This window comes from Metopolophium dirhodum, chromosome 3 (genome assembly GCF_019925205.1).
Source record: "Metopolophium dirhodum isolate CAU chromosome 3, ASM1992520v1, whole genome shotgun sequence".
NCBI classification, from domain to species: Eukaryota; Metazoa; Arthropoda; class Insecta; order Hemiptera; family Aphididae; genus Metopolophium; species Metopolophium dirhodum.
In genome coordinates this window covers 1794338-1818866 of record NC_083562.1, presented here as the reverse complement: position 1 = coordinate 1818866, position 24529 = coordinate 1794338, and the positions used below count along the sequence as shown (strand labels likewise).

General features: G+C 28.6%; 1 protein-coding gene and 1 pseudogene across 1 annotated transcript; one reads left to right on the top strand and one right to left on the bottom strand.

The window, feature by feature from the left end:
- Positions 1-66: 66 nt before the first annotated feature.
- LOC132940239 (zinc finger RNA-binding protein) lies at positions 67-17533 on the top strand. The gene is made up of 19 exons (XM_061007714.1): positions 67-388; positions 1568-1704; positions 3056-3150; positions 4449-4596; positions 5143-5369; positions 5449-5637; positions 6725-6827; positions 6915-7085; positions 8156-8366; positions 9011-9203; positions 9272-9464; positions 9532-9646; positions 9704-9896; positions 9962-10115; positions 12629-12735; positions 13697-13792; positions 13851-14090; positions 16728-16863; positions 16929-17533. The coding sequence occupies exons 1-19, from the start codon at positions 339-341 to the stop codon at positions 17066-17068; spliced, it is 2898 nt and encodes a 965-aa protein (XP_060863697.1). The 5' UTR covers positions 67-338; the 3' UTR covers positions 17069-17533.
- A 5554-nt stretch (positions 17534-23087) lies between these two features.
- Positions 23088-24529, bottom strand: part of LOC132941754 (lachesin-like) — a 241880-nt pseudogene continuing 240438 nt past the window's right edge.

The following is a 24529-nucleotide window of genomic DNA, read 5'->3' as shown; positions in this document are numbered from 1 at the left end:
CACTGTTGGCGGCACTGACTGTGCTGGGCTTGACAAGAAGCGCTGCCGAGGGCCGGTGGTGCCGGACGGCTAAACGTGACGCCATTTTATGTCGGTTGCCGACGAACGATCGTTCCACTGAGGTTTGCCGTTGCCGTTTCGCCGACCGTCGTCTGATCAGTCATTCAAACGTCAACCATCCGCCAGCGTCTGTTAAACAGCGTGTCAAGCACACAGACACGGTCGCCGGTGATGCACTGCTCTTGCTGCTGCTGAACCGCTGCTGTTTGCGTCGCCGCCGCCGCCTATTCCGGTCCTTGCCCGGCGATTTGATCGTCAGTGAAATCGATTCACCCCCAATGGCCGCCAACAATTATTTCGGGTTCACACACGGTGGCACCCAATACGCGTAAGTTTGTTTACGACTACAGCCCCGGCGGCCCTCGTTTATTGCAGCAGCCCCGCCGATTGCCAAACCGCCGTTTTCGTAATTGCATTGCGCGTTAGGTTATAATAATAATAATAGTAATAGTAATAGTAATAATAACAATTAACGTAACCGCACACGAGGTCGTCATGAATTTTCGATGGGATTTTTTTTCGACGAGCTGTGCTGCTGCTCGACGCACTAGCCGGTTACACTTAATAAGTTCAGGGTTGTAAACTTTTTACATGTGACGGAGTGAAAACAGTTTCGATTTCTCGAAGGTTACGTTCGTTTTTACGCCAAAAGTTTTGATCGAAGACATTTTGGCAATGTTTGGATCGTGTGACGTCTTTCACGTGTGCCATGGTAATATTCTGACTTGTCAAACCAAACACTCGTCGTCCTTCTCTCAATTCTTTAGTCGATTTTCTTGTTTCACATGTTATATCGTTTTACTGTTTATTATGGTTATTCTCGCCAATAAATATACCTGTGATTAGTTGGCTTTTGATTTTTTTGTTTTGGCCTACCTTTTTAGTTGGTAGTTTTTGATCAGCTACTCTATTACTTCTTATGTTGTTATTGACTGGATTTTATATATTGATAAAGTAATTATTGGTTTTTTCCATGTTTTTATTTAAATTTCACTTCTAAAATGTATATGTTAGTGAGCTATTTTATACAATTTTATTTGATTATTTTTTTTCTATATCCTATTCAGGTTATTAGTAAACCACTCTCTCGCTTGCATTTTGCAGATGTAATATGATTTGAGCAAATAGTTGCCAAACAAAAACAATGTCTTCTCCCTTGGTAACTTTAAGTATACCATTACTGGCCGTTAATCATTGGCTATTGATGACAATTAAGGTCACTGACATAATCATGTGTAGTATGCCTACGGTGGGGTGCACAGTGACCTATAATTATTTTACTCGGACTAGTGGTTTACTATTTTATTCTTACCAAGAACAGATAACCATACGGTTTAATTTATGTTTTTTCACATATTCATGTATATTTTTTGGCAAATTTGTGCTTAAATAATTTAACAAAGGAACTTACTATAGTTGACTGGATAAATAATAATAATTAAACGCAATATTATTGTATTTCAATTATAATAATTAAGCTAGCCTTATAATATAAACATTGTTTCAGTACTGCGACTGGATATCAGCCTCCTCCACAAGCTGGGTATGCTGTACCTCCGGCTACTTATACAACTCCACGAGCTGCTGCAACTGCATATGATGTAGCATCCTATCAGACAGCTGCTGCTACACAATCTGCTTATGGTATTCATTTTAAGTATTTATTTAAAATAAAATAGGCACATAATTAATTTTAATACTGAGATATGTTTTTACAAATTTCTACATAATAAAGACTGTAATTTCATATTCTTCATACTTATAGTAATATATGTCTGAAAATATTTTGATTGATAAGAAAAACTGAGTTTTTAATTATAGTTCATATTGGCAAGTTAGGTTATTATTGATTAATTTAGCGTGGGATATTTTGTCATTTTATTTATGATAGTTTCATATAAATATTGCATATTATTTTAAGGTCTCCACACACTGCCGAGGTGGTGGTAAAATGAGTCCGGACGCAATTTACTGCCATCACGGCGGCACAGATAAGACAAAATAATTTTACTGCCACCGCTGCAGTGCTAAACTTTACTAAGTGTTTTTTACTCCACTTAAAATTATTTTAATAATTTAATGTTGTACCTACTACAAACATACATTTGATCAGTCGTATATTTTGGATTACATTTTTATTTTATAATAAATATTCATTCATCCCTATAACTGTTTTTCAATGTTAAAGGATCATGAATTTAATAAAAAAACTAAAACCTCTTCTGAACTGAATTTAAATAATATTAAACAGGTGTACCTATTTTTATTTGAAGATGTCTGTGCACTATTTGTTTTCTCTCTGACCCACGCGCAACATATTCAGTTTATGTATGGATGCACCAACCCTGTGTTATTACTTGTAATTAATGAATTCACCTATTATAAAACTTTAAATAAAAAACACTACCTCTATCCCTACATTGGATATTTTATGATATTTTAATTTTTATATAAGTTATGAGACTAAATTATTACAATTACTTTTAATAATTTAGAGGCTCACTAATGATAATAAATTGTATAAAAATTAAATTTTCATCAAAAAGCCAATGTTGAGACACACGTAAATAAATGTTTTTAGTCTAAAGTTTGATATTGGGTGAGTTCACTCTAATGTTGAAAGAAACAACACAGAATTGGTTCTTCTAAACATATATTGTTTTGCACGTTGTTAAAATGAGAGAGAAAACAGGTAGTGCGCTCATATCCTCTTAATATTTTAATATGATAAATAGTAAATACCATAATTCATATTAATAAACATTTTAATATTTTGTATGCTGCAAAATCTATACCTGCCTCACCCCAATTACACCACTGACTATCAACTCTTTAATTATTATCTAACAATTACATATTTGGTCTGTTGAGGTCCCTAATATTATTGTAGAATACTGTGTTCTACATTTTGAATGGAGCTATTTGTCTTAAATTATTATTTAATACAATTTATAATTTTAGTGTGTTTTATCTTCATATTAATTTTTATTTTTAGCAAAAGCAGCCTACAATAGTGCAGCATATGACACAAGACAAAATGCTTATGCCCAACAAGCCTACCCCACTCAGCCACAATATGCACCATACCAAGTAAGTGTGAATATTAATTTTAAGTTACGTATTTCATTACAATGGTGTGACCCACGATGACAGTATTTATAATTTAAATTTCATTATAGTATACTAATATTATATACATATACAGTAAAACCTCTCTATAATGGAATCGCTTGGACCAATAAATTTTTCCGTTATAAAGAATTTTCCATCATAGGTAGACTAAAATATATGGTACAAAGCTTATACAGGGTGTAATAGAAAGATCTGAAAAAAAATTTATTATTTATTATAATTATAATATATGAATACTAAGTAATTTGAGAAATGTACTCGTGTTCCAAAAATAATACTTTGAAAAAAGTTGTTATGTTTTAAATTGAGGGGGACTCCAGTTGATGAAAAGCAAGCGTTTTTAAATTATATAAAACATTTTAAATTTTGATTATGACAGTGATTTAATCAGTTCTTTCTGTTACTCTGTATATACTACATATTAAAGAGTGATGAAATATAAATATTTGAATATTATATGATGAATAATATTGGCTTAATCTTTTCTGAAAGAAGGGACTTACTTTGAACTTCAGTAGTCCACTTGTCTGGAATTACATTTTAAAATTAAATATTTTTTGAATAATTAATGTTAATGATGAAAAATAATGAAAGTATGATAATCAATGATTTATTATAATGGCTTAATCTTTTCTGAAATGTGATATGAATTAATTTGAAATGTTTATAAAAACTGTTCCTAAGGTGTTAAAATATAGCAAGTTTAATTTGTAATTTAATAAGTAGACATGGTGTTGTGTAGTTCTGTTAATTTTATGATGAAAAAAATTAAATATGACTATTATGATTAATAGTATGGCTTAATCTTTTCTGAAATGTATATTTTAATAAACTATGATACTCTAACTGTAACTGATAGAATTGTTGTTATATTATGAAAATTATCAATAGACCGTTGGTAGTTTTTAAAATTTCAATTATCTTTAATTTTGATATTTTATGATGAATAAATACAGATGAATATTATTATGATTTATAATATGGCTTAATCTTTTCTGAAAAATATATTGAAATTTAATTATGTAACGGTAACTTATAGAATTGTTATATTATGAAGTTACTGTAGGCCGCTTTTCAGCTGTTGCTAATTTTGATTTTTTATGATGAATGAATAGAGAATGAATTTTATTATGATTCATAAAATGGCTTAATCTTTTCTGATACAATAAACTATCTAGTTAATTGACTAAATGGTTTTACATTTATGTTAGTTAATAAATGAAAAGACAATTTATTGTTTTATTTAAACATTTTAGGCAGTTACTACGTACACAACTGGAGTTGTTCCTAAGAAACAATGTCAAGCTAATGCAGCTGCATATGCTACTAGTTCTGCCATGCAACAAAAAGTCACATATCCAATCCAGTCTGCAGCAGTTACCCCTAACCAAACTACAAATAAAGGTATGGTTTTAATTATTTTATATTGTGCTCTCAGATGCAGATTATTTTATAATTAATATTAATATATAATTTTATTGAATTTGACTGAAATCATGTTAAAATCTTTGTACATAATTTATTCATTTTAGGAAGGATTTTAAAATTTAATAGTATTGGCAATAACAATTAAATTAAATAAAACTATGTTCAATATTATTGTGCCTTCATTAGACTTCATTAAAATTAGTCCATCAAAAGATATACATTAATTTCAGTTTTTGTTGGTTATCTTAATCATGTATTTATATCAGGTAGATATAAATATATAGGTATTTCTTGTTACTCTTATTATTATTCTGTTGAGTTTAAGCTTATATTATTTTACCAAAATTTCAAGTAATTCAAATTGTGAAATAAATATATCTCAAATCATTTTAAAAATGAAAGTTAAAAAAAAGTGTTTTCAATACCATCTGCACCATTGGCTATTTAGTTGAAACAATTTCCCAATCTTGTTAACTTGTGCATCAGAGAACTTAATTAATTTTTAAATATATATTTTTACAGCGCCTGCTGTTCCAGGATATGAAGCTGTCTACTCTAATACAAATTTTCCTACCCAAAACCAAAATCAAATACGACCTAATAATGCACAAAAAAGACAGAATTGGTTTAAAAAAAGTACTACTGGTTTTTCCGGAGGTGCTAAAGGTGGAAATAGGATAGGTTTTGCAAGTCGATCTCAGGAAATTCATTATTGCGAAGTCTGTCGTATTAGCTGTGCTGGAACTCAAGTAATTATCAATCTTAATTTATGAAGAAGTGTTACTTTATTTAGTATAATAATTAATAAATGTTATGTTTTGCCTTTAGACTTATAAAGAACATCTTGATGGGCAAAAACATAAGAAACGTGAAGCTAATTCTAAGTTGTCCACTGTAAATGTTAACAAACCTTCAAATAATCCAGCCACAAAAGTGTTTCATTGTGATCTCTGCGATATTTCTTGTACAGGAGCTGATTCATATGCAGCACATTTAAGGGGTTCAAAACATCAGAAAGTAAGTTTTTGCAAGAATTAATGATAATAGTTCATTAATAAATTAAAATGATGTTTTTGTGTACAATGATGATATAATACTAACCCAGCTCTCTGAAGCATAATGTCGAGTTAATCAAGTTATCTGAGTTAAATGTTTGAAATACAAACAATGGTATTCATTAGTGTTTATTAAAGTTTACACATTATATAATGATGATAAAAATACTATACCCAGCTCTCTGAAGGTACTTACATGTTGAGTTTTATTTCTGATTATCATTAAACCTAGTTGTTTATTTAGGTACTATTGATAATTAATAAACTATTTATTTGGGTTTTTTACTAATTTTATTGATAACTGTTAATTCTTGTAAGATTTACAACAAATATTATTTCTGACTTCAAAAATTGTGTGTAGTTGACTAAATTATTATCTTAATGATGATATAATTTTTCTATACCCAGCTCTCTGAAAAAAAAATGTAGAGAGATTATAATCTGAAGGTTATATTTAGTTAATGGTACCACATTCAATTTTTATCACTTTCATAAAATTGTTTAAAATATTACATTCAAACTATATGATGATAATATTTATTCTATACCCAGCTCTCTGAAAAATTTAAGTGTTGAGTTTTATTTCTGATAGTTTAAATAGTAATGTTGATTTAATTGACACATAGAGATCGTTTTTAATTTTTGTAGGTTTTGTTGTGAGATTTTATTGGATACATTTTTATCTACTCATGATCAATATTATATTGTACTATAACAATTAAGTAAATTATTGAATACGAAAAATAACATTTATATATTTTGAGTATATCTTTATGATGACATCAGTTTAGCTATAACCCAGCTCTCTGAAAAAAATTTGTTGAGAAAACTGTCTGAAAGTTTCATTTGTTATTTTAAAATATCAAAATTCTGTTTTAACTTTTATTGTATTATATTTTATGATGATACAATATTATTCTATACCCAGCTCTCTGAAGAGTACAGTGATGATAATAATATCTGATAGAATTGATTTTATCCACTATATACATTTTCTATCTATAAATAAATACTCAAAAACTGTATTTTTAATCCATATTTTATTCTAGGTTCATAACTTGCATACAAAACTTGGTAAACCAATTCCACCACCTAGTACTGAAACTGTAGTTGTTTCAAAATCTGCCACACCCAAAGTGAATTTTATTGCAGGTATATACATTTTTTTTTATTAGGGACAAGTAATTTAGTACCTATTCATAAATACCAATATTTTTTCAATGTTGAATAACATTTTAGCTGGAAAATTGGGTACAGTTATTCCAAAAATGGAACCTAATGTTTCTCCTGTTGTTACTGTCAAAACTGAAACTAAAAGTCTACCTCCTGTAATTACTCCTATTATAACAGGCGAAACTGATGTTTTACTGGTTGGAATGGAATATATAGAAGAGATAAAAGACGAGACAGGTATGTTTTAACTTATTATTAGAACCCACTTTAATTACATATACCGTTGACAGGCGACTAATATGACTTATCGCATAAGTGAACACTGATAATATTTCATTAAGTTACGTCAAAATTACAATTAAGTCTTACTCTCCTTGGAGATTATTATTATCAAATCATCAGTTATTTTTTTCCGTTTTTTTTTTATGTATAAATTGCAAAATTTATTTTTTTGAGATACAACGTTTTGGCTGCTACGATACTCTAATTGATACTTCTAAATTTGGTTTATTGTAATTAAATACAAATATTTTATTGGTATTCGAAACTAAAATAACAATTATTGTGTTACTCATAGTTTAAAGTTGTTTAAATAGCGTAAAACATAAAAAATAAGTTTTTCCATATTTGAAAAAATTTTTGATTATAAGAATAATGCATGAAAGTTTTAACGTTACAGCTCAAATTATTCAATGAGTTTTTAGTAATTAAAAAAAGACTCATCATTAAGCTCACAGTAACTGACTATCTTATATAATATGTTCTATAACTTGCTTCATGCAATAATTTACCTACCTTAAAAGTGTATTTTCTAATATTTGTTGTATGTATGTGGTGTGTTTTTATCTAATGACAATGTTAGTGGAACCAGAATTTTCTAAAGTTTTTTTTGGAATATTAAAAATGTATATCAAAATAAATCAAGACACTGCGCCGTTGTAACTATAATACATTTATAACGAAAATATCTCTTATTCTTTTTAATACTAAAAATAAACCAAATGTTCTTTTAAAATTTGATACTTCTATTGGCGGATAAATCATTTTTTTTCTTAAAATCAATCATCAAAGATAAAATGTTTAAGCTGGTAAATCATTGTGTAAAGCTAGCAATTTTTACATGTGAGGCCATTATGATGCCGGGGCCAGCCCAATGATCTTCACATGGTTATTCTAGATATGCCAATATCTCCTTAAGTTTTATATATTTTTTTAAAGTGGATTTTGCCAAAAAAAATGTTAGTACTTCTGACTTATTTGAAGATTTTTTTTATTGTGTTAGCTAATTTAGGATTAATTTTTTTTAGGTAAAATGGTGAGTTTCAACTGTAAATTATGTGAATGCAAGTTTAATGATCCCAATGCTAAAGAAATGCATATGAAGGGTCGAAGACATAGACTTTCTTACAAGAAAAAAGTGGATCCTAGTTTAATAGTAGAACTAAAGCCAAGTTGGTTTGAAGCTCGTAGAATGCAAAAAGACAAACAACATGACGGTCCTAGAGTAAGAGATGACAGGTAAATGTAGATTTTAATTACTTACGTTAAAAAAGTAATAGGCATTATTAATACATGATGATCTAAATAGATGACGAGTCTGAATTTAAGTTTTATAAACCGTACGAAACATGTTTTTTGTTTCTTATAGATGAAATTTAATTTAATTGAAGTCATTAATGATGCTGATAAGATAAATATACAATGAATTACTTTCCTGTATAGTTATAATTTTAAATATAGCTATAATACTATTTATTATTTAGTATTTATATATGATGATAATTTAGATGACGAGTCTGAATTTAAGTTTTAAACCGTAAGAAACATGTTTTTTGTTTCTTATAGATGAAATTTAATTTAATTGAAGTCATTAATGATGCTGATAAGATAAATATACAGTGAATTACTTTTCTGTATAGTTAAAATTTTAAATATAGCTATAATACTATTTATTATTTAGTATTTATATATGATGATAATTTAGATGACGAGTCTGAATTTAATTTTTAAACTGTAAGAAACATGTTTTTTGTTTCTTATAGATAAAATTTAATTTAATGAAGTCATTTTTTTGCTGATTAAAAAAATATAATTTTTTTGTTGATATATGTTATTTTAAAGAAATAATTACAATTAGTATTCACAATTCTATGAATTTTTAGGTCTAACTTTTGGGCTGATCGTTTCATGGATATGGAAGATAGATATTCATGGGAAGATCGAAGACGCTATCAAGAAGAAGTCGAGTATTATGATTGGTATAGGTCTATTGGACCAAGAAATATGAGTATGGGGCCACAACCTCTTTTTGCTCCACCATCAATGATTGGTCCTCGGCCACCTCCTCCTCATATGGTATTAACTAGTATATATTTTTTTAATTGTAAATTATAGTATATTAAATATAATATATATGTTAACAGATGAAGTTCGGGATTGGAATGAGACCTCAAATGCATAACTCAATGCGTCGTTACGATACAGTCGATGATAAACATATTATGGCTAAGCACTCCAGTCTTTTCCCCAAGCAAAATTCTTTAAAAACTTTACAAAAAGCCATTTCAGACACAGAAAAAGCACTGAAACTTGCTGCTGAAGATTTGGTGAAAACTGGTGGGTACTTTTGAATTACTATATTTGATTAGATTATGATAAGAGGTATTTATTTTTGATGCAATAGTTCCAGAAGTAGTTGCCCCAGTCCCAGAAACAGAAGTTTTAGAGAATACAGAAGTAAAAAAAGAACAAACAAAAAAGGCAACAACGGCAAAAGAAGATGGCCGTGATGGCTCAATGTGAGTACCACATACAGTTTTTAACTTCATTGTATTAAATGTTAACTCTTTGCATAGGTTTACTTTTACAACTGAAAAAGATGATACTAAAATTATAAAGAAGATGACTGGTTCTATGCGTGTTGGAGCACTTTCCAAAGGGTTATTATTAGTTAATGAAAATGAGGTAGACTTGGTAATCATATGTTCCGTACCTCCGACCGTAGCATTGTTAAATTCTGTTGTAACTATTTTACCAGAAAAGTTGAAGGTATTATACTCTTTCAAATGATTTATTATAACAAAATATCTATATTTTTATTGTTTATCTTACAGATAGTTGCTAAGGATGATACATATACTGTGAATAAAAATGAAGAAAAAGCAAAACTAACTGTTGAGATCACTTCAGATGAAGAAAAATATGTTGTTAGTGTCACTCTTACCTCACCTTCTATAAGAGAGGCTATTTTGAGTGCAGCTGAAGGAGGTAAGTGAATTACACATCAGTTATATTTATAGGAATTTACTATCCTCTCATTCAATAGCTTAAGAAATACTAGGGCACTAGGGCCAGGTATGTAGGGAGTTTTAAATAAACCATGAACCGTAAATACGTTAGTATCTGAAAAAAATGTTGATGGTAAATTTATCATGAGTATGTACTTAAAATGAAATTATTTTTTGAAAAGGGTTTTTGACCATGTGGTTATGATAATTATTGTGTAAACATTTTTATTGACTAAGTTTAAAGAGCTCTAAATACTAAAAGAGATTATAATAGTAAGTTATGTTTTAAGAATTAATATGGTTTGGGTTTTTTCAGTCTCACTTATTATTTAATAAGATATACAGCCATATAGGTATTAAAAAAAAAACAAAATATCCATGTGGTGACAACTAGAGTCGAACTCTGAATGGTGTCATACTATGTGATGTGTTATGTGTAAACATTTTTTGCTCTACACTAAAATTTAAATTGCTTCAGATAAAATTTTATAATTATGTTCAACCTGGTGAATCTCATGTATACTTTTTAGATGTTAAATACAGGTATAATACAACTTCTTGTTTATCAATAGTATTAATATTTTTAGAGAGCATTTTGTATAATTTCGTACTTCTGATATACCATATCAATTTAACTTGCATTATATTATAAAATAACAGGACTTAAACCTATTAAATTTCAAATTTTCAAATTACATTGTTATCATCTTAGGTATACTAAATTTCATGATATTTAAAAAGATTTTTTTATGCTATTTTAATTTTTACAAGTTATCATTGTGTGCCAACCAAGTAATAACAAATTTCTTAAAAACATTATAGTTTTGTGATCTTTAAGATATTCAATTGATTTCCATGCTTATGCCAACAAGAAAATACTGTTCAATATTGTGATATTTTTCGTTTAAAGTAGCACTGATTGACATTTTTATTATTATTTATAAAAGATATAATTTTTGTGTATAGGTAATTTAACTATGGCTATACATTTGTTTTTTGTTTGTGTATGTGGATTATTAATCATAATTTAAGTGTATTAAATATACTCAGTCGATTATGTCTGTATTGTCTATGCAGTAGTTAACAGTTGGGATGTAGAGTGAAGAAGTATGCTTGCAGGTTTTTAATACATGTTTGTGTTGGGTTGTTCTGGAACTTGAGCTTATTATATTGTAAATGTATGTAACAATTAAAACAATAACAATAAGTTCTTAAATTTTATCCTTATTAATTGTTTGCAGAAACAATCAGATTGTTAGCCACCCTTAGCAGTTATTTTGAATAAACACTTAGATACTGCTATATCATATTTTTAATAGGCATTGCATTATCTCTTTAACTGTACAATGCATACCTTAGTATAAGTGTGTCAAAGTTCTAATAAATTAAATTGGTTGTGGAAGCATTGAGAGTTACAATTATTCTTCATTCCATTGCTAATTTTTATTAATGATAAATGTTATAAAAGTGTAATTTATTTAATATTATGTTATCTTATCAATACAAAGTTAATACTTAACAAAAATATTTTTTATTATTTACTTGTTGATTACAATGATGACTGTGGAAAAAAAATGGTTTAAATGAGATTTGTAGCTAATTATTATTTTATAGTTATAGTGAAGTTTTAACCAAATCAATTTTTTCACATATATCAATTATGTAATAGGTATGTCAGCAGGTGTTATGACTTTAGTTTAGTTGAAATAAGTTGTTAATGTTATCTAAAATCCTTAAGCAACCAACTCTTGTGGTCAACAGTTATAAAGCGCTGATTTCTCCTGCCTTCAATTGTAGGAAGTTATTGATATTTCTATATATAATAATAGTAATAATAATATATATAATTTATTATTCCGTTATAGAAGTTGGTTGGAATGACTTTAACAGGCTGTCTGATAAATAAATATGACTGGTGTGTCTGTTACCTTTGAAAAGGTAGGTAATGTTCGTGCTTCATAGCAGTTGACTGCATTGACTTGACTGATGGTCACTGAATATATTCTATTGCATGGCTTATCTGTATAAAACCAATTGTCATAACACTTAAACTTGAAAAATCTAAAAAGTTGATGAAATAGTTCTTTATAAATATGAATTCAATCTATGTTAACTGTAAACTATACATTTATGGTGAGTTGTCCTATTAATGACCCACCCTATCGTTCACGATTCAAAATTTAAATCTACTAGACCACCTAATTTTACTATTCGGTACCGTTGGTATTATTTATTATATGTGATTTATTGTTTATGGTGATAAAATGATGAAATACAAATATGTGTAAAGTGATAGTTGTTATAAATAAACATATGTAATATACATGTGTTAAGTATTAGTTAAATAAATTGAATTTGGAAGCAATTCAATAAGATAATAAGTAAACACTTGTTAGATCTTAAATTATTTAATATATATGTAATGGTCAAACACTCTTTGGGAAATAACATACTGAGCACATTTTTTTGTTTTGTTTGGGGTTTTTATTGTAGAAAGCCAACAGACGGAACCAGTGGCCATTGTGCCTGGCGAACACGTTTTGGACAAGACAAAATGTTTGGAAGCATTGGCTGCCATCAGGCATGCCAAATGGTTTCAGGTTTGCCTATTTATTTATTACTTTCCAGCTTAGCGAAATTTGTCATATTTGCCATAAGCAAATATGATTTTTTTTAAAATATAATAAATTAAATTAAATTAAAGATTTTTTTTTTATTGTAGATCATAGTATTCATGTTGTATGTATTTATATTATACATATACTTATTGATTGTTTATACTTGAAAAGTACACAAATGTATAATCGTGTGCTTTGCGGGGCACCCAATTTATAACTGATAGTCAAACAGGGTGGTGTCCCTACAATACACGAATGTACAAATGAGATGGATGTGTGCGTATGTATGTATGTGTATGTATGGGTATATGAGAAAACACAAAATAAATAAAATCGAAAGGGGATTAATATGTACCAATTTTGTGAGAAGTTAAATGAACATATTGCTTAATTGAATTCCTTACCAATCCTTCTTTTATAACACTTATTCTTTTTTACTAAGTACAACTATTTTTTCTTAAATATATATCCAAAGCTTTATGCTCTAAAAGTTAGTGTCGAGGTTAGAAACTAAGCACACATCCTAGGTAATTCGGTATAAACTGTTATTTTTTGAATTTGGAACAATTTTATTAATAACCGAATGTGTAAGGCTGGAAAGTACAAAAAATATGCATTTGCTGCTGATACATGCGTGTTAGAAAGTCCCATTTCGATTATATTACTTAATGAGAAAAAATATCTTAATATTATACATTTTGAAACAATAATTTTCTGGGATGAGCCAACATACAATCAATCAAGTTTTAACGTTATATGTTATTATATTTATTTATATTATATACTTTATTCAATAAGTTTTATTAAATAAACATGTGGTTTCCATTATTTAAATTATTACATAATTATATTTATATGTATTTTCAATTGATGTGTAAAAATGGCTCATTTCAAATTAGAATTTTTTTATCCTTATATTAATCGTGTTATTACATTATTTTAGGCTAGATTGGCAATAATTGCTAATGGACCTTTGATCATTCGTATTTTAAAAGACTTCATTATGCGAGAACCTAAATGGCATCCTTTCACCTCATGGGTAATAAAGATTTAAAATTTCGATGACATCTTTACATTTCATAATAAATATTTTACAGATGTTGGAACTGTTTGTTGAACGTGTTTTAACTAGTGCCTTTCCTCCTAATTCACTTAATGCTGCGGCTGGTTTGAGCCCTGCTGAATCATTGAGGCGTTTCTTAGAATCAATTGCAAGTGGTGCCTTATTGCCAGGGGCAACTGGTATTCATTTAGTTGACCCATGTGAGAAAGATCCTGTTGATGCCTTGGCACCACTAACAGTGCAACAACGAGAGGACATAACACTGTCGGCTCAGGTAATATAATGTTGCAATACTGTTTGAGGGTAGGAAGAGCTGTAGAAATAAACAGCATGAAAATAAATTTTGTGTAGCAATTGAAATAGGTTTATAATGTTAACACCTTAATTAAAATACAATTATAATTAATAATTAATAATTAATAACTCGTTGTTATTGTTGATGAAAGACGAGCGTATTTTCTTAAATCATTTTAAAAACAATAGTTTTCAGTGTAAACATCCTTTAGTATTGTTAACTGTAAACGGAAAAATTATAATGTACTATTAACCCCACTTATCTTGGTATAAAAAAAAATGTTTTAGACCCTTTAATACATAATTTTATGTTTGTTTTTGGCTTTCGATAAAGAAGGCTTGTGAACCTAATAAGATAATTATCTAATAAGTAATTATTGTTTTATAAGATCTTTTTTTTACTGTTATATCTAATGTTATCTAAAATTTCTTGATGTGACTTGACTGAATGAGAAATTATTATTTTTTTTTAAAAATGATGATTTATTTAACCTAGCTCACTCTGATTGACACAGTCATGCTGATGCTAAATCATATTTATCTGATTTGATAGTTATAAAATATAAACCTAAATGATTAATAGACTATTATATTTTATACCGGATGATTTATTTAACCTAGCTCACACTGATTGACACTTAGTCATATTGATGCTAAACCATATTTATCTGACTTGATTGTTATAATTACTTATAAAATATAAACATAAACAATTAATATACTTTTTATCTGATGATTTACTTAACCTAGCTCACTCTGATTGACTAAGTCATGCTGATGCTAAACCATATTTATCTGAATTGATAGTTATAATTACTTTTAAAATATAAAAAAAACGATTAATAAACTTTTCATCTGATGATTTACTTAACCTAGCTCACTCTGATTGACTAAGTCATGTTGATGCTAAACCATATTTATCTGACTTTGTAATTATGAAATATAATTAAACCCATTATAAAGAAATAATACTTAATTTACTTTCTACATATGATAATTCTTTAACCCAGCTCACCCTTTTTATCATAGTGATGTAAATTATAAGTAATATATAATGAATTTAATTTTTAGTTAAATTTATTTCGAATTATAATGCTGTGATGAATGTCTTATTAAACCTAGCTCACTCTGATAACTTTGGTTTGATGTATCATGACAGCTCTGAGCTTGAATTGGGACGCTATAGTAAACCTGTTATTTGTCTTGCACATATTATGTAGTGCAGCGCATTTGAGTTGTTTTAAAATCTGTACATAGGTTGAATTGTGCTTGAGGTGTTCCCATGAAGGATATGAATTGCATCATTGGGGTTTTAATCAAATTAGATGGCGAAAACATCAGGAGTTCCATCCCTAGTAATTAAAAATTATATATTTTGCTTCCCACTTTTACCTTAGACTGTTATCTTATAAAATATAAATGCATTATTTTTCATACTAATATATACTTTGGTGTACTAATGGTATGTTAATACTTACTAGGATGTCAGTGCATTATTGTATTCTAGATTTCCCCCCACGCACATTAGATAAACATAGACACTGTGTTTTGATATCCAATTTTATGTTAGCTTTAAGGGGATTTGATACGTGTGACATAGGATTTTAGACTGGTTCTTTGCCAAACATACCAATTGATTTAATGAAGCGATAAGACTTCTTAAAACAGATTTGAATTTGTCGTCAAGTCTATTTGAAATCGACTTTCCCAAATTTTTGTTTTATGATTTTAACTTCTCCAAAAATAAAAATGCGACAATTTTTAAATACTCTTTTTTTATTATGACATATTTAGGAATTTGGAGGATAATATCAAACATGTAGGAAAGCCGATTTCAAGTAGACTTGATGACAAATTCAAATCTGTTTTCAGAATTCTTATTGCTTCACTAGTTCAATTGGAATGTATAGGCAAAAAACACGTCTAAAATACTATGTTGCGCATGTGTTTGACAAAAACAGAGAATGACTGTATCAAATCCCCTTAATATTAGAGTGAATTTACCTTTTTTAGTAAGCATATTAGCTAGGTCAGATCATAGTATTTTAATTATAATCTAAAATGCGTTATAACCATATGTTAGGTATTGCAATTTTAAAATTATAAAAATACCATTGCTTTAAAACTCAATTTTAAAAATATTAGATTCCCCAGACAACATTCTAACTTTTTAAGTTTGATGATATGTCGTCAATTGAAGAAAATCCTTATTAATAAAAACTAACGTCACAAAATCGGGTCTGCTGTATGCAAATTAGTTATTTAGCGTGTGGGTCAGCAATAAATAACAAATCGTGCTAAATCCTCTTAAAGAATGACTATGAGTTAAAATGATTTAAGATTTGTTTTATCTTTTGGTAAGTTTTTGTAGGTTCATTCTCAACTCTAATAACTTGATATAATTGTTTGGATGCAAATCAGATGCAGCTGTAGAGTATTGAAAATTGATCCCTGTATTTTCAGTTAACATTTTTTTAGTTACATAATATTTTTTTATAGTACATCTTATTTTTCAATTTAATGTTACATATATGTTTATAATATATATCTATTGTGTTTAATTAAATATATTATACATTACTACAAGTCAATTTTATATTATGAATTTAATTTATAGAATGCATTGCGATTGCTAACCTTCAGACAAGTAAATAAAGTACTTGGAATGGAAATGCTTCCCATAAAACAACAACGTTTTACACGCAAGCGACGTCGAGAAGGTTCAACTAGTGAAGGGAATGAAACAGAAGATGGTATTATTTTATTATTTTTATTTAAATATAGTTAAAATTAATTACTATTTTTTTTCCTTATCAAGTTGGTGAAAATAAGAAGAAAGATAAAAAAGAAGATGACAGTATAAGTCAGAATCAGACAAATGATCCTATTGATACTGCTGATGAAATTTCAAATGGCGTAGTGGCTAAAATGGAAACTGAGAAGATTGATACTAAATAGTGTGTAAAAGTGAACTAGTCTTGTACATTAATTAACTATTCTTTACGTTTAAGGAATTAAATTTTACATTAAAACCCAAATAATTTTGGGATTTTACCTTTATACTTGTATTATTTTTCCAATGATTGACAATTTAACTGTTTTTTTTTTTTTTTGATTGTGTGTATACCACTTTCATTTTATATTTTATATAAGTACATAGATTAATTTAAATATGTACTTTCACTATTGTTTTAATATTATTTTTCTTCAATTTTTCTTACTTTGTTTTATATTAATTCATTAAATAGGTTATATTAATATAACTATGGTATAAATTAAATATTTTTCAATCAATTAAACAAACAGTTAAAATTATATTAATACACAAAAAATATAATTAAATTTATTGGGACATAAAAAAAAAAAATGTAGTATTAGAATCCTTGTTTTCATTAAGAATATAGAATTGTCAGTTATATTTTATAGTTAAGTGCAATAATTTATTTTTTAATTTTAATGGTAAAGTTTACTATCGGTTTTTTAAATTTATTAGATAGTTCAGAAATCTTCAGATAGTATTATGTATGTAATCAAATATTATCAAACATGTGGCTAATTAAAAGTTTTATTGTTTTTTGAAATAAATAACACAAATATTTGTCAATGTGCAAATTTTATGTAATTACAAAATTTATAAAATATTGAAAAATCTATAGTGGACTGAACATTTAGCAACTATTAAGAATTTGAAATTACTTGGACACAATATTGTGTAATACCATTATATTGAGACATTTTTTAATGAAATCAATGGATTGAGTACCTACCATACATACTTCATCCAAAAAGCGAAGACACCGGGCAGTGACTAGATTTAGTCAGACTACTCGCATCCCCACCAAGCAAGTTCCCAACATTTGTCAACTGAATGAATGATTATTATTTAGAGTTTTTTAAAAGTATACATGATTATAATTGTATGGCTATTAATGTATTATGAATTTATAATAATAATAGAAATTGTTCATCATTACTCATCTATCTGTATACTGTATTAGTTATACGTCTGAAGTACGTAAATATGTATAGTGCATCTAATACATAACTAACTTAATAAGTCTTTTAAGTTTGAAAATGGACGGCTATATAATCTGTTTAGCGAGAGAGCACGCTGATTTTGCACAACCCTCTGCGTCACCATGCTATCGATACCGGTTCCCCGATGGCAGTGTGTTGTGCGGGGAACGAGTTTTCGTTGGTGCACGGCGCGGTCCCTCGCTAAACTGAGTATAGTAGTGTGAAAATTGTGAGTACAATCCGTGGAGGCAATCATGTCATTTTGTTACACAAAACTGGTTGTCTTTCATTTGCATTGGAGTTATATAATATATATATATATATATATATAATATGTATTGTGGTATCATTATTCTTGTCAATGATTGTTGTAAAATAATAAGTACCATTACAAAATAGGTAGGTATTATCACAGTTTTTTCATTATGCGCATCTCCTTCACCTCTGGTTCAAGTTTTAGTTCACTTCTGACTATGATTTTCGTCTGTGTTATATATTTGAAGTTGTCAATATAGGTGAGGTTGAAGAGCGGGGATGCATATCAAAAAACTGATGATTCCTATCTATTTTGTCATAATGAATATGTAATTTAAACTGTTGAAACTTTTTACAACATGTTTATAATTATAAGTGAAGGACTGATAATGTATTTTTAAGTACAATTACGTGTTAAATTTGATAATAAATAAATTTTAAAATTAAATTTTTGGTATTTTAAACATATAAGTGAAATGTAATAAGTAATAACTAATAGTAAAAACGTCTGATTAGGAACAATTATATCTGAACAATCATTAACCAATATGTATATTTTAATTCATTATTAATTTAATTTATCTTTATGACTTTATATGTATTATGTTTCAATTTTATATTTTTATCAAAGTATATGTATTATTTCGCTATTATACATATTTTAACAATTCCTTAAATTCTATAGGTAATTACATATATTTTATTATTAACGAGTTCTGCGCTTTGGTTTTATTTTAAACTTATACACATTATAAATATACACAAATGTCTATCATCACACAAATCGGTCTCAGCGTTTTTTTTTCCAATGCAGAATCTCAGTTTGAGCTAGTGGTTGAGCAAAATAAAATAAATTGTTTTATATTCTATACCTAATATGAGTTGAGTCAAGTATTAAACTATCAGGAAGAATTATTATTATTGATAATTCGAGCCAAACCAAACAATATTTCACGTCCAATTTCTGTGAGCCGTATTTATTCCTAGTCCCTAATGGCTATTGTATAGAAAATAAAAATATAGAACTATTTACCAATAAACGGGATATTTACCTTTTTTTCTTTTATGCATATCAAATAAGTCAATAGTCTTAAGGGGATTCGATACCGTGATTTTCTGTTTTTGTCTAACACACGCGCGACATAGTATTTTAGACGTGTTTTTTGCCAAACATTCCAATTGATCTATTGAAGCGATAAGAATTCTGAAAACAGATTTGAATTCGTCGTCAAGTCTACTTGAAATCGGCTTTCCCACATTTTTGATAATATCCCCCAAATTCCAGAAAACGTCATATTAAAAAAGAGTATTTAATCATTTTTGTATTTCAATTTTTGGAGAAGCTAAAATCAAAAAATCAATATTATGGGAAAGTCGATTTCAGGTAGACTTGACGACGAATTCAAATCTGTTTTCAGAATTCTCATCACTTCATTGGATCAATTGATATGTTTGGCAAAGAATCCGTCAAAAATCCTATGTCACGCGTGTGTTAAACAAAAACAGAAAATCACAGTATGGAATCCCCTTAAGGTATGCGTTTACCTAAATAAACAACTAAGACTAGGTGATATTATAGGAAAGGGGAATTTTATCTTAATACGCCTAAAATATCTAATTGAAACGATTTGTCTAATAAATAACCCCGGAAATGTAGTCTCCGAAAAAGTAACCTACCAAACACATACTCACCAGTTTTCCATTACAGTCCATGTGCTTGTGATTTAAAAACAAATAATCAATTTTTTCAGTCATTATAAATTTGTAATATAATTAATATAAAACAAATATTCAATTTTTGTTTCAGTCAAATTTATACAATAAACAATTTTACTATAGGGGGACGGATTGGCCGAGCGGACTAAGGCGTCGGTTGTCAATTTACCAATATTGAACTTAATAAACGTAATTTACTTTTTTTATACCAATTCTAGAAATGAACAATTTCTAACAATTAAGAGGACTTTAAACCCGCATGTGTTGTCTCCGTCTTACACTCGTACGACATGGCGAATGTTCGTTCACCAGTTTCAATAATATGTGCTGTTTTGATATTAGACTGAATTTACCTATTATACAATTTAAAGGTAAGATTATTATCTAGAGCTCTACGTGGCCTTTTATTGATATTATTAAGTTATGATCATTTTAAATTTTGGCGAAAACAAATAAGTCATCAGGCCCTTTTGTAAGTCAATTGACGATGCTGCCAACAGTACCTAGTTCAACACGAGCATAGTAGCAGACCAAGGTTCAAGTACCATGAGCGATGAATTGTAGGTACACAATATTTTATAGGTATTTACTATATTCTATATTATACTATAGACTAGGGATTCCCAACTGCTGTGCCGCGGCACAGAAACGTTCCGAGTAATTTTTGTTTTATTGTGTGTAGTTTATATAGTTTGTATATAGCTTAATATGTAAGAATTAAGTGAACATTTAAAGTGTAAATTTAAAAGTTATATGTACATTACATATTATTATGCAGAAAATTATTTATGTTTTCGATTTACGCGGAATAACTAGGTATTGAGTGTCCTTAACTTTTTTTCTATCGTCGAAAAGTAATATGGATTTATTTCTTTATGTTTGCCGTGAAAATGTATTAAAAGATAAAATGCGTCGTCAAGTAAAATATTTCGGGAACCCCTGCTATAGACTTTAATACTCTATACTCTGTAGTATAGAGCTATATATTATAGGATATTAGGCCTGGTATAAAATTGTGTCCTATCTCAATCAAACAAAATTATATAATATAGTGCCTGACGAAAGATTGGACAACTTACTACTATACAAATAATCAAACTTTGTAAGTCTTTAATACCCATGGTTAAGTTATCTAAAGTTTGGGCATTCAATGTCCATAAATTAATGGTCTGTATTAAAACTGATTCGATTAAACTGGGTAGAAAAAAGTAAAAAAAAAAGTATTATAAATAATAATATTTGTATATAAAAAAAGTATAGTATAGTATAGTAGTCTACTATCTAGGTACTCATTATAAGCATATGCCTAACCTGACCAATTCGTTTATTTTTTTTTAAACCACCCGAAGTATTTTTTATTATAACGATCATAATGATCTTTAACAATACATATGCATAAAAAATATGTAAAAATATGCATATTTCATAAGTGCACATAAATATTAAATAAATAAATATTTTGTAGGTGTCACTGGACAGTCTCCTCTTCATGTGTTTCATGTCACCTTAATCACTATCATCATTGTTACTTATTGTTTTATGTGTAAACAGATTGTAATATATTTTTAATAAATAAAAAAAAAAAAAAAAAAGGTGTACACAACATGTTTGGGTTATCACTTCCAATGGAGAGGCCTTGGTCTAATATTTTATACTAAGTCATATTATGGTCTTCAGCGTTTGAGCTGTTTATGCTTTGAGAGTTATCGAGTAGTTGAATTTATGTGTTGATCCAGCCTTACATTGTATTTGCGGGAAAACTTTAAAATCTCGTCCTGAACGGAGACCACGTATAAATGTGCGTTATTTTATTATAATGTGACAGATTTTGATGATAAGTAAAAAAGATCTCTCTTAGTACCATTATGTTAAATACGTGCAATAGGAAGGTACATCATTTTACGATAGCATTTTATGACTATTAGCACGTTTATAATATCTGTCCTATACGATTTGAAATTAGGAGAGTTGAATATTTTACCAACACTTAAATTGTTATTATTTTAAGTTTTTTAGATTTAAATTATTGTACTATTTATTTTAGATCTATACCAATTTTTTTGGAAACTAGAAGCTGTGATTCGTTTGGGTCGTGTAGAGACATTTTGTTGTTATTATACGCATTAAACAGTGTATTAGTGTGACTGTGACAGCCACAAACAAGTAAATCATCATTAGTGTGAGTGGATGTATTCGGAGACGGTAGTCACTCGCACATGACGGCCATGTCATAAAAACTCATTTCCAACATAGTACATAGGTACCGCCGATATTGATGCATCCATTATTACGTCTACCTACTTGAGATAAATTTCCCCACACTTTTGACTTTATTGCCCTAAATCCTAAGACCATTTAATCTAAAAAAAAAATATTTTAAATTTTAGAATTGTAACTCGGTCAACTAGAATGCAGGTGGAGGAATGTGTCTGCTGCATCAATAATTGGAGCTGGTCCATAGTGATGACTTGTATGTACATTTTCATATTATATCGTTCGGTCGAATCGTTGGTATTTTACCTATATTTTGTTTCTTTTATTTTAGTAAAGGTAATAATATTCAAATAATTACAAACTATTACTCTTTAAAGAACTAAACGAAATAAAAAAACAAAAGATGCGGGAGTGTCGATATCAAGAATTTAGACTTTTGTATTTAAAATTCGACATTAACCATACGGTGTTTATTATTACCTAAATTTCCCATTATATTTACCTGTTTATCCATCTAAGTTTTTAGACTGACAGTGTTGTTATAAGTGGTTCAAGTAAGAATCTTTAGCTGTTCTTCTTAATTTAGTTGAGTTTTTTGAAAAATAGAATTTTTTTTTATTTTCACAAGAAATATAGAATCTATACAATTAAGCACAATAAGTATACCTATGTGAGATTAGGGTAACAAACATTATGGTGTTATGTGAATAAGAAGCCACAATCAGTAGCACTTAGCGGAAAATAGAATTAAAAAAATAATAAAAATAAATATAAATGTATATTTTATTTTTAATCATAAATACATCATGGGTTATATAATCGGAACTTGTAATTTTGAATATACAATATTTATATAATTACATAATTTAACAACATAGTCGTCACTATATCGCCTTCAATGAAGTAACAACTAATAACTGAAACAATGTTGGGTAAAATTTATTTCAAATATTTGAAACATTTGTTTTATTAAACTTAATTTGCTAAATGTAACATGCATACAGTGTTCCAAAAGCTTGGAATAATAATAATTTCCATAATTTTGTTAATATTTACAATTTATTAAATTAGAATATTTCAATAATATAGTCACGTTTTCACGAAACGTAATGTAGGAAAATTGACCGTCGGCCAACGTCAGAATAGTTCAATAGTGTATACATTAATAATAATAAAAATAATAATAATAATAATAATAATAATATGCATTATAACAAAGAAACAAATCGACGGCAGCGGCGTTGAAAACGATTTTTTTTTTTTACAAAAGTCCATCGTGACCGCACCGTTCAAACGCACCTGTTCCCGGAACAAAGGCTGACACCGTGGTAAGTACAAGGCAACAAAATGTCAATGTATATATATGATATTATATACTTATACCGTAACGTTATTTTTAGTCAATGATAATAGTGATAAAAGTTGTCGACGAACGATTTGTGTGTACGGCTGTTGTCCGGGGGCAGTCGTCTGTCTCCGCAGTATACACGTATAGGTAGGTTCATTAAAAACACAAAACAATCATAATTTTAAACAACGGAAATAATAACAAATAAATTTAAGTCTCCCTATAATACAACGCGAAACACGAAATGTTATGTTATTGGCAAATATTATATACAACGAGTACGATCACAGTAGACATCCAGTCTGTTGATGAGCGAATACCTAAATTGGCGAGTAGATATTCATTTATACAAAAAAAAAGTTATTTTTATCGATTTAAAAATATCTGATTATAGTTAATTTTATTTTTCGATCTCATCGCGACGAGATGTTCAACCGATGGCTTTGGCCCAGACCGCGGTCAACGCGGCCACCGTAACTATGTGCATGTGCTTTGGACATGCTGACGATCTGGCCACCTTGTTCTTGGAGCTCTTTCCAATCGGTATGTCGCCCTGAAGCTCTGGAAAAAAGAAAACCATGACATTTGAAATAATTGTGCAAACGTAAAAAAAAGTCCTTAAAACTAATAGAAAATCGTTCGATTGCACGATAATTCCATAATTCCATACACTCTAAAGAGGAGGGGGGAGGATAATTTTAAATTTTACATATTTAAACGCAGTGGCTTTAAATCCGACAAAAACCGACGCAGTGATTGTACGTATATTATTATATTATAACATAAGGTAGCAACGTCGTTTCTAATTTTCGAGTACGTCGGTTGATGCCATGATAATTATTAAAGTGGACGAATCGATGCATTGTGTA

Coding starts and splice junctions, on each gene's coding strand:
- LOC132940239 (XM_061007714.1), top strand. CDS start 339: ATGGCCGCCAACAATTATTTCGGGTTCACACACGGTGGCACCCAATAC. Junction 9,465..9,531: donor TGAAGATTTGGTGAAAACTG/GTGGGTACTTTT, acceptor TTGATGCAATAG/TTCCAGAAGTAGTTGCCCCA. Junction 12,736..13,696: donor GGCATGCCAAATGGTTTCAG/GTTTGCCTATTT, acceptor ACATTATTTTAG/GCTAGATTGGCAATAATTGC.